We start from the raw sequence: 11,876 nt of genomic DNA, 5'->3' as shown, positions 1-11,876 counted from the left end.
CCTGTGGACTAAAGTGGTAGTGTTGGTTCTGACGCTCCCTGTGGACTAAAGTGGTAGTGTTGGTTCTGACGCTCCCTGTGGACTAAAGTGGTAGTGTTGGTTCTGACGCTCCCTGTGGACTAAAGTGGTAGTGTTGGTTCTGACGCTCCCTGTGGACTAAAGTGGTAGTGTTGGTTCTGACGCTCCCTGTGGACTAATGTGGTAGTGTTGGTTCTGTCGCCCCCTGTGGACTAAAGTGGTAGTGTTGGTTCTGACGCTCCCTGTGGACTAATGTGGTAGTGTTGGTTCTGGCGCCCCCTGTGGACTAAAGTGGTAGTGTTGGTTCTGGTGCCCCCTGTGGACTAAAGTGGTAGTGTTGGTTCTGTCGCCCCCTGTGGACTAAAGTGGTAGTGTTGGTTCTGACGCTCCCTGTGGACTAAAGTGGTAGTGTTGGTTCTGGTGCCCCCCTGTGGACTAAAGTGGTAGTGTTGGTTCTGGCGCCCCCTGTGGACTAAAGTGGTAGTGTTGGTTCTGGCGCCCCCTGTGGACTAAAGTGGTAGTGATGGTTCTGACGCTCCCTGTGGACTAAAGTGGTAGTGTTGGTTCTGACGCTCCCTGTGGACTAAAGTGGTAGTGTTGGTTCTGACGCTCCCTGTGGACTAAAGTGGTAGTGTTGGTTCTGACGCTCCCTGTGGACTAAAGTGGTAGTGTTGGTTCTGACGCTCCCTGTGGACTAATGTGGTAGTGTTGGTTCTGTCGCCCCCTGTGGACTAAAGTGGTAGTGTTGGTTCTGACGCTCCCTGTGGACTAATGTGGTAGTGTTGGTTCTGGCGCCCCCTGTGGACTAAAGTGGTAGTGTTGGTTCTGGTGCCCCCTGTGGACTAAAGTGGTAGTGTTGGTTCTGTCGCCCCCTGTGGACTAAAGTGGTAGTGTTGGTTCTGACGCTCCCTGTGGACTAAAGTGGTAGTATTCTGAACTGAAGGAGGTTCTGGTGAACCAGCATGATGTCATCTGGTTTCACCAGAACCCGACCCGGGGGCTCCGATGAGGAGCTTTAAGAAGAACTCTATAGAACCAGACCACCTTCTCTCTGGTGGTCTGTTTACTGATGGAGGTCTAGAGAGGACCTGAGACTGGTTCAGGACCAGTTAAAAGCTCAAGTCATTCTTGAGTTAGAAAACCTTTTGTCAAGAAAGGAGAAATAAATAAAAGTGCATCGAGCGTTAAACGACCGACTTCATGTCACGTCCATTTAACCCTTAAAACGCTGACTCAGTCGAACGCATCAGGTTCCTTTCACGATAACTTCACAGGACGCGTCTCAAACACGATCTCTGGACACATGAATGAAGAGAACACTCTTGACATTTACCACAAAAGAAGAAAAAGCAGCGAGGAGGAGGAGGAGGAGGAGGAGGAGATGGCGTTTATGTGCGGCATGGAGACCAAAGTGAAAGTTGAATGTCTTAATGGACTCCCGGAAGAGTTTCCAGTCGTCACGACGGCTTCAAGCGCGCTCCGGGGAGGAAGGAACACTTCCAGCCCGCCGCATGGATCGAATCAGGGGAGTCTGAAAATGGCGTGACTGAGTTACGCTCACATCTCTCCCACAACATCAAACGCTCCGGACATCTGTCACTCAGCTCGACACGACATCTACGGCCACCGGAGTGTTGGCTCCTTTCGGCCTTTTGGGAACAACGCATGCAGTTATACAGAAACCCTCTCTCTCTCTTCATGTGGGAACGAGAGAGAGTAGCATAGCATAACATAACTTAAGTAGCATAAACATGACTTAGTTAGCATAGCATAACATAAGTAGCATAAACAGGACTTAGTTAGTATAGCATAACATTTATAGCATAACATAGGTAGCATAGCATAGGTAGAATAGCATAACAAAGGTAGCATAGTATAAATTAACGTAGGTAGCATAACTTAGGTAGCATAACTTAGGTAGCATAACCTAGGTACCATAACTTAGGTAGCGTACACATAATTTAGGTAGCATACAACATACACATAACTTAGGTAGCATACACATAACTTAGGTAGCATCGCATAACTTAGGTAGCATACAAATAACTCAGGTAGCATAGCATAACTTAGGTAGCATAGCATAACTTAGGTAGCATCACATAACTCAGGTAGCATAGCATAACTTAGATAGCAAACACATAACTCAGGTAGCATAGCATAACTTAGATAGCATAGCATAACTTAGGTAGCATCCCATAACTTAGGTAGCATCACATAACTTAGGTAGCATCACATAACTTAGGTAGCATCACATAACTCAGGTAGCATAGCATAACTTAGGTAGCATACAAATAACTCAGGTAGCATAGCATAACCTAGGTAGCATAACTTTTAGAGCGAGCGCTCCTGAGACCAGAGGGCCTTTAACAGCAGCATTGACACACATGAGGCCTTTTGTGTCGCCAGTGCTGTGATGAACTCAGGTGTTTCCACTCTCCTGATGACCCTTGGCCACGCCCACCTGCAACACCTGCAGGGACACCAGCCAATGGGAGAGAGGGTCGTCCGAAAGATTTCCCAAACTTCAATTCTTTCTCATGGTTTAAAGAAGTATAAAGTACATTTTGCAGTCTGACGTAAACGTACATGTGAGATAAATACATAATATCCGTCCATAAACAGAAAAAGCTTTTAATATATAAAGTATAATGTTTATTTTTGACTAATGAAACCAGCCAATGGTTTGTTCATGTTTTACATCGATTCCAGGACCAATAAATTGTTTTAAGAACATTTTACAAGCAATCTGCTTTATTTTTATCGTCAAGATGTCGACAATAAGTTAAAGAAAAAAAACTGCATTCATAACTCGACCACGTTAGTTTCTTGTTGAGGTTTGAATGTTTTTTAATGTAATTTAAAGAAGTCGTTTTCAAGCAATAACCTACATTTTAATGTTATTTATGCGACTTTGGTAAATAAAATCACTCCAACACGTGGGAATAACCCACAATTCAATAATAATTCCTTCTGGTCGTCATTTTCAAAGGGTTTAAATGTTTATATTTGCATTTTCTATTAATTAAAAACTGAAATTATGAACATCAGGTTCATCGTGGCACCGCGGAATAATTAACTAAATTATGAATTTCTGCTGTATCATTAAAAAAGACATTGCAACGTGAATAAAAGCACGTTCAATAACACTGTGAATAAAGGATGATCTCATCGTGTCCCAACGGGGTTACATGTCCACATGGGGGGTCTTCGTGGTCCAAGAGGGGCCCTCTACAACAGACATCACCATCTTCAGCTTTTTAATACCCTGCAATTAGCGTAGTTTAATCATTCATTTGATTTTTATTGAGTGTGAAGTGAAGTCACTTGTATTTATTTAGCTCTCATGATCACACGTTTGTCTCACAAACAAAACAACACAATAAAAGCATCTATTCCGGGAGCATAAAGTCCAATAAATGAGGCTCTGAGAACGGGGAGGTCGTTGTTTTTTCTTAAATCATTAATAGCTGTGACGTTTTATTGCTCCTTTTGTTGCTGAAAAACATATTTTTAAAAGAGTAGTGTCTTTAACGTTACATTTCCCCAGCTTTAATAAATGCACGAATAAAACGTCACGTTCTCCGGCGTGTGAGAAAAGTAAAATATACAAAACACAGAACATGATGGACAGGCGCCACGGGACCCGCCGCGTGAATGTGGGACTCTGCAGTATTTCATATTTAGTCTGATAATAAAGCCGGCAGAGACAAAGAGGTGGAGGAGCCAGGGCACGATAACACCTTTGACAATTCAACACACATGTGTTGGGCCCTGTTCTCTGCCTTCGGGGGCAGAGCCTCCGCCAGCATGTGGAACAGGTTTTCCACTCAGCTGAACGCACCAGTATACCTCCAGTCCGGCGGTCCCCCGGAGCCACATCGAGGCATCGAGGCCAGCTGCAGATTAACACAGTGTGCACCTCCTCCTCGGTGCGGGTAACACCCGGGTAAGACTCCCAGCTGGAGCGCTAGCCTGTCAGAGTGAGCCCCTTTAGCTTCTTTAGCTCCTTTAGCTCCTTTAGCCCCTTTAGCCCGTTAAGTCCCTTTAGCCCCTTTAGCTCCTTTAGCCCCTTTAGCCCGTTAAGTCCCTTTAGCCCCTTTAGCTCCTTTAGCCCATTAAGTCCCTTTAGCCCATTTAGCTCCTTTAGCCCATTAAGCCCCTTTAGCTCTGTTAGCCCCTTTAGCCCATTAGCCCCTTTAGCCCGTTAAGCCCCTTTAGCTCCTTTAGCCCCTTTAGCTCTTTTAGTCCCTCTAGACCCGTAGCTCCTTTAGTCCTTTTAGCCCATTTAGCTCCTTTAGCTAATTTAGTTAATGTAGCCCTTTTAGCGCACGGTGGCGTAGTGGCTAGCACTGTCGCCTCACAGCAAGAGGGCCGCGGGTTCGATTCCCGGTCGGAGCGGTCCTTCTGTGTGGAGTTTGCATGTTCTCCCCGTGGCAGCGTGGGTTCTCTCCGGGCTCTCCGGCTTCCTCCCACAGTCCAAAGACATGCTGCAGGTTAATTGATCTCTAAATGGCCCATAGGTGTGAATGTGAGAGTGAATGGTTGTATGTCCCTACATGTGCCCTCGATGGACTGGCGGCCTGTCCAGGGTGTCCCCTGCCTTCGCCCTATGTCAGCTGGGATAGGCTCCAGCGCCCCGCGACCCTAATGAGGATAAGCGGTATTGAAAATGGATGGATGGATGGATGGATGGTAGCCCTTTTAGCTCCTTTATTCCCTTTAGTCCCTTTAACTCCTTTAGCTCCTTTAGCCCATTTAGCTCCTTTTGCTAATTTAGCTAATTTAGCCCTTTTAGCTCCTTTAGCTCATTTAGCTCATTTAGCTCATTTAGCTCCTTTAGTCCCTTTAGCTCCGCCTCCACAGAGACAAAATATACATATATATAAAAACACGCCTCTCAAGGAGGTTCCGGCCATCGATCATCACTCACGAGACCCAACGAGCCTGTGAGGTCAAAGGTCGGGACGTCTGTGTTTATAAGTTCAGACCCTAAACCTGTCGGCTCCACACTTGACCAGCTGGACATTTACGGAGAGTTTGTTTTTCTTTCCAAACGTTGTCTCTTATATTTGATCAGATCGGCTGAAATATTAATGGTGGTTAGTTATGTAAAAAACATTATTTTAAATTATTTAAAGACAAACACTCAGGATTTGTCTAATCTGACAATTATTTTCTCCATCAATTTTTTAAACTGTCTTGTTTGATCAAGATGAGGTCGTCACAGAGGAGGAAAGAAACCAAAACATATTCACACATCAACAGATCATTTGGTCTTTTTAACGAAATATAACAAAGCAATAAAGCTCACTGGAAAAACATCACATGCACACTCACATGCACACACACACACACACAGTTGTTATGTCGTCGGCTGTAAATAAGACGTTTATGAATATCAAAAACAAAGAGGAGAAGGAGACGAAAAAAAGGGAGGGAGGAAGGGAGGGAAGGAAGGAGGAAAGGAAGGAAAGGAAAGAGAAGCGTCTGTAGCTCCGACGGACAGGTTGAACTTTTGGACTTTTTCGGCACACAGAGGGAGAGAGAGACAGAGATAATGACAGAGAGAGAGAGAGTGAATGAGAGAATGAGAGAGAGAGAGTGGCCAGGGTTCAGATTGCTGACGAGAGGGTTAGCTAGTGTTGAGCCATTGTGGGGGGGGGGGGGGGGGGGGGGGGGCTGTCAAATGAGAGAGGACCGACAGGTAGAGGCCGGCTGAAGGACAACAAGGACCAGCTGAAGGTAAGACACTGGACCCACTGGATTCTACCTCAGCAGGTGTTCACATCAGGTAAGTCCTTCACTCACAGTGTGGACCTCTAACACTAGCTGGGTTAGCTTCAGCTCGTTCAGCTGCCTCTCACACACACACACACACACACACACACACACACATTCTAGAAACCCACCTGGACAATGCTCCCTGCAGCCATTCATCGGCCTCATTCTTCATCACACAAACAAAACCAACAAACCTGCAGTAAAGTATACTCTTCTTCATCGCCACGTAAATATCAAACATATATATTGTATGTGTTTAAAAGGAGAGCGTTCACATGTGAGAGTGCAAATATATTTTTACATATTTTTTAGAATTATAACTATTTTTAAAAATACATAAATATAGTAATATGTTTTTTGTATATATTAACTTTAATTCTCTTCTATACAGCTTTCGTTTTAATTCAGATAAACTATACATATGCTTTCAAGTAATTAGATGTGGTAATGCTCTTCTATACAACTTTCATTTCAATCCAGATATATTGTACATATTTTTGTATAATTCATTTATTTTCTCTCATTTTAATTCAGATATACAATACATATGTTTTAATGTATATATTCCTTTTTTGGTAATGTTCTTCTGTATGGCTTTGATTTGAATTCAGATTTATTTTACATATTTTAAAGCATTTATTCAAAATTAGTTTGTAATTTTCTTCTAAACAGCTTTCAGATATTATGTATTTTTGCACTTTTCCCCATTTATATTTATTTATATACAGCTTTCATTTAACATATTTTTACAGCATGTTTTTCTTGTTTTCGTAATTTATTTCTGTCCTGATTTTATTTTAATTCAGATATATTGTTAATTTTTTTATGGTGTATTTTCATATCTTCATTGTACTTTTCTTGTTGTTTTTACTTAGTTTTATATATTTTTAATTTTCTCTCACTCTTTTTATCCGCCTGTGTTTATGTTATGCACCCTTGTGGGTTAAATGTACTACTCTAGTGTAACCTGCGTTGCCTAGTAACAGGTGTGACGTCAGAGGTTAATAACAGATTCTCCAGAGAGACACTGACGTCACGTGACAGCTCGTGTTAACCTGCTTCATGTTGAAGCTTTGAGGACTTTCCTTCAGTGTTGCACCGCCCTCTAGTGTTCACTTTACCACAGTACATGTACTACGCTCTATGTACTACGGTACATGTACTACGGTACATGTACTACGGTCTATGTACTATGTACTACGGTACATGTACTACGGTCTATGTACTACGGTCTATGTACTACGGTCTATGTACTACGGTACATGTACTATGTACTACGGTATATGTGCACGTACTACAGTATATGTACTACGGTACATGTACTACGGTACATGTACTATGTACTACGGTATATGTGCACGTACTACAGTATATGTACTACGGTACATGTACTACGGTACATGTACTACGGTCTATGTACTACAGTATATGTACTACGGTACATGTACTATGTACTACGGTATATGTGCACGTACTACAGTATATGTACTACGGTACATGTACTACAGTATATGTACTACGGTACACGTACTACAGTATATGTACTACGGTACATGTACTACGGTTTATGTACTACGGTACATGTACTACGGTACATGTACTATGTACTACGGTATATGTGCACGTACTACAGTATATGTACTACGGTACATGTACTACGGTCTATGTACTACGGTCTATGTACTACGGTCTATGTACTACAGTATATGTACTACGGTACATGTACTACGGTCTATGTACTACGGTCTATGTACTACAGTATATGTACTACGGTACATGTACTATGTACTACGGTATGTATATGTGCACGTACTACAGTATATGTACTACGGTACATGTACTACGGTACATGTACTACGGTCTATGTACTACAGTATATGTACTACGGTACATGTACTATGTACTACGGTATGTATATGTGCACGTACTACAGTATATGTACTACGGTACATGTACTACGGTACATGTACTACGGTCTATGTACTACAGTATATGTACTACGGTACATGTACTATGTACTACGGTATGTATATGTGCACGTACTACAGTATATGTACTACGGCACATGTACTACAGTACATGTGCGCGCACCACAGTCTAGGTACACATACTATAATATATGTAAATAAATATTGAATACAAATATATACATAATGTGTCAAATATATTCCTTACAGTACATCTTGTACCGTAGTACTTTAACTGTAGTAGTGTGCAGGGTTGGTTGATTTTTATATATAAGGCCTTTAAACTGGAGGTAGTATTTATAGTAGTTGTGGTAGAAGAATATTTACTACACTACAGAAACAGTCGTAGTCAATAATTATTTTACTTAATTAATAAGTTAAATAGTGTGTATTAGTATGACGATGCATGCGTTGTGGTATCGCAGTAGCAGTAGTACTGGTAGTACTGGTAGTACTGGTAGTACTGGTAGTGTCCGTGATGTACTTCCTGTTTGGGTTCCAGGTTATGAGTCGGTCAGAAGGGAAGAAGTCCTGCTGAGAGAGAATGAACATCTGTAATCGGTGAGTCCAACATCCTCTTCTCTTCTGTACACTGTTGTAATAATATATAACCATTAATCACCAAAAAGATCTATTGTCAAGCTTTAAATCCTTTGTTTCTCTTTTAATTTTTATATGTTGTGTACAAATTATAATTATTTTATGAAACTGTGTACTTTTTTTCCATTGATCAATTCATTTATGACTCATTCTTCAGGCTATTGCTCAGCGTTCACACTTTTTTCATACCATTATTAACAGTAGTACACAGACCGACAATTATTATACATTATTAAAAATCACATTTATTCAATTATGTTTTTGTAAATTAATCTGAATGATTTTTAAATTCAGAAATTAAAGCGAAGCAAATTAAAGCCGCTTTTTCGCCAAAAATTGCGAAGGTTTGCTTAGCCATAATAAAACGAGTGTATAACCTCAACCATAAGGGCTATGTGAATAATGTTGGTGTTATAATAAAGAACACACCTGTGATATTAGGTTAGAAGTGTGTGTAGATCGATATGTGTTACTGGTTAAAAGTTATGAAAGACGAAACACAGAAGAAATGAAAAGAAAAACCCTTTAAAACGTCACACTATGTTAATACCATATCATAGCACACTATGTTAATATATTAACGTGGCCCTTCGGGATACGCCCCTTAACTACACAGGAAGCTGGGGGTCATTTAGAGGTCAACACGGCGCGTGTGGATTCACTTTTTCAAATAGTAAACTAGCATCTGAATCCAGAGTTTGAGAGCTTTACGGAGACGTCCGGCTAGCACAAAGCTAACGGGATCATAGTTCATAATTCCATATTTTTCGAGTCGTTTCCAAGTCGTTTCCAAGTCGTTCTCATGGTTCTGTTTATCTTTGGTTGTTGAGTTGTGTTGAGAGTATTTACTTGGTAGTGTTATAATATGGTGTATGGCATCATTATATTTGTTCATTACATATTAATTCAATTTATGTACAAAAACTCTCCAAAAGACAGTTAAACACGTGATGGACTCATTTCTTTTTAAACAAGTTTTAAAAATGTTATTTTTTCTTTTAGGTCTTCAGTAAAAACTAATTTCACGGGGATAAAAAAAATAGTTTTCCCTATTCCCGTTTGAATGCATGAAACACGGCTATGACGTGAATGAAGCCGTGTGTCACGGAGCAGCTGAAGCATTATGGTCTTCATCAAGAAGCTCTTCCTCTTCCTCTGGACCGTTCACACCCTCCAGCTGTTAGTGCTGTTCAACTGAAGCCTCCTGAAGGCTCCGGCCTCCTCCCTTCCTTTACTTACTTAATAATATTAGAACCGCAGGCCGCGTTTCACGCTTTTATTTTGAAAGAGGAGGACCTACGCACCTCATGCTTTCTACGACGGTTAGCTTAGCTTAGCATAAAGACTAGAAACGGAGGGAAACAGCTAGCTTGGTTCTGTCCAAAGGTGACAAAATATGCCTCCAGCACCTTAAATTTAACAGTTTATATTTGTTTGTTTAAACAATATATATCCCTCTGGCTCTGCATCAATGTGGCAACAACAACACACATATATATATATATATATATATATATATATATATATATATATATATATATATATATATATATATATATATACTGTATATATGGTTTATAAATGGAAAACTCCAGTTTCCAGACTTTATTTAAAATAAATTCTTATACATTGTTTGTACTTCTGTTGCTTTAGCTTTGCACTTCACAACCTCCTCCTAGTACTGTGTGTGTGTGTGTGTGTGTGTGTGTGTGTGTGTGTGTGTGTGTGTGTGTGTGTGTGTGTGTGATGTTGCAACATCAGTGCTGCATGTAGCCAGTGTCATGTGAGGGGGGGTTATGACATATTGAGCTGCCAGTGTTGCAGCCTGCAGCTGTTTGTGCAAAGCGACACATCCAGTTTCCAGATGACGGGGAGGAGAGAGGGGGGGGGGGGAGTGGGGGGAGTGGGGGGGTGTAACCTCTCTGCATGCCGTGTGGTGACGGTCTGCGTCGCTCCACTCAGAGAGGGAGGTCGCTGTGCAGAGATGGCGCTGGTGTGCCTGACGGACTTCGAGGAGTACGCCAAGGAGCATCTCTCAAAGGCCACCTGGGATTATTACGCAGCCGGAGCGGACGAGTGCTGCACCAGAGACGACAACCTGCTGGCTTACAAGAGGTACGCTGGGGGGGTGAGACGTTCAATGGCACCACGATGTATGTACGTCATAGTTCAGTGACAGTGAAGATCATAAGAGGACTGTAAAGAGACTCCTGGCGTCTCCATGGAGACCCCCCTCTGGTCCGGTTGTGGTGGTAAATGTTCCTCTGCGCCTCCAGGATCCGCCTGAGGCCTCGCGTCCTGCGCGACGTGTCGGTGAGCGACACGCGGACCACGGTGCAGGGGACGGAGATCGGCTTCCCGGTCGGCATCGCGCCCACCGCCTTCCACTGCCTGGCCTGGCACGAGGGGGAGGTGGCCACAGCGCGGGGTGAGGGTCGGAGACCGCTCAACCTTTGACCTTGACCCTGGGTAACCAGAGAGGTAACTTCTCCTCCTCCTCCCCCTGCAGCCACAGAAGCGCTCAACACCTGCTACATCACCAGCACCTACTCCACCTGCTCGGTGGAGGAGATCGTGGCGGCGGCGCCGGGCGGCTACCGCTGGTTCCAGCTCTACGTGTACCGCGACCGCAAGCTGTCGGAGCAGATCGTGCAGCGCGTGGAGGCGCTGGGCTACAAGGCCCTGGTGCTCACCGTGGACGTGCCCTACACCGGGAAGCGCCGCAACGACATCCGCAACCAGTTCAAGCTGCCGCCGCACCTCAAGGTCAAGAACTTTGACGGAGTGTTCCAGGTGAACGGGAAGAAACACGTGTTAGAGAAGATGAGGCTTTACCAGAACAGACCAAACTAAACGAGACAAGAGAACTACGAAGGGTCGACTTCCATCTCCACCATGTTGGCTCGGGAGACGTGTGTGTGTGTGTGTGTGTGTGAGTGTGAGTGTGTGTGTGTGTGTGTGTGAGTGTGTGTGTGAGTGTGTGCATGACTGTGTGTGTGTGTGTGTGAGTGTGTGTGTGTGTGCATGACTGTGTGTGTGTGTGTGTGTGTGAGCGTGTGTGTGTGAGTGTGAGTGTGTGTGTGTGTGTGTGTGTGTGTGTGTGAGTGTGTGTGTGTGAGTGTGAGTGTGAGTGTGTGTGTGTGTGTGTGTGTGTGTGTGTGTGTGTGTGTGTGTGTGTGAGTGTGTGTGCATGACTGTGTGTGTGTGTGTGAGTGTGTGTGTGTGTGCGTGTGTGTGCGTGTGTGTGAGTGTGTGTGTGAGTGTGTGTGTGTGTGTGTGGGAGTGTGTGTGTGTGTGAGTGTGCGTGTATGTGAGTGTGAGTGTGTGTGTGTGCGTGTGAGTGTGTGTGTATGTGAGTGTGAGTGTGTGTGTGTGAGTGTGTGTGTGAGTGTGTGTGTGAGTGTGTGTGTGAGTGTGTGCATGACTGTGTGTGTGTGTGTGTGAGTGTGTGTGTGTGTGTGTGCATGACTGTGTGTGTGTGTGTGTGAGTGTGTGTGTGTGTGTGCATGA

At 43.4% G+C, this 11,876-nt stretch overlaps 1 protein-coding gene across 1 annotated transcript in view; it reads left to right on the top strand.

The window, feature by feature from the left end:
- Positions 1-5,728: 5,728 nt before the first annotated feature.
- hao2 (hydroxyacid oxidase 2 (long chain)) overlaps positions 5,729-11,876 on the top strand; it is a 9,057-nt gene continuing 2,909 nt past the window's right edge. Inside the window, exons 1-5 of the mRNA XM_034560990.1 lie at positions 5,729-5,809; positions 8,269-8,327; positions 10,329-10,481; positions 10,643-10,794; positions 10,876-11,159. Of these exons, the coding sequence (XP_034416881.1) occupies positions 8,311-8,327; positions 10,329-10,481; positions 10,643-10,794; positions 10,876-11,159 (606 nt within the window). The 5' untranslated portion in view covers positions 5,729-5,809; positions 8,269-8,310. The remainder of the gene's footprint in view (positions 5,810-8,268; positions 8,328-10,328; positions 10,482-10,642; positions 10,795-10,875; positions 11,160-11,876) is intronic.

Source organism: Cyclopterus lumpus, chromosome 21 (assembly GCF_009769545.1).
Source record: "Cyclopterus lumpus isolate fCycLum1 chromosome 21, fCycLum1.pri, whole genome shotgun sequence".
In the NCBI taxonomy this organism is placed as follows: domain Eukaryota; kingdom Metazoa; phylum Chordata; class Actinopteri; order Perciformes; family Cyclopteridae; genus Cyclopterus; species Cyclopterus lumpus.
This window is presented reverse-complemented; position numbering and strand designations above follow the sequence as displayed.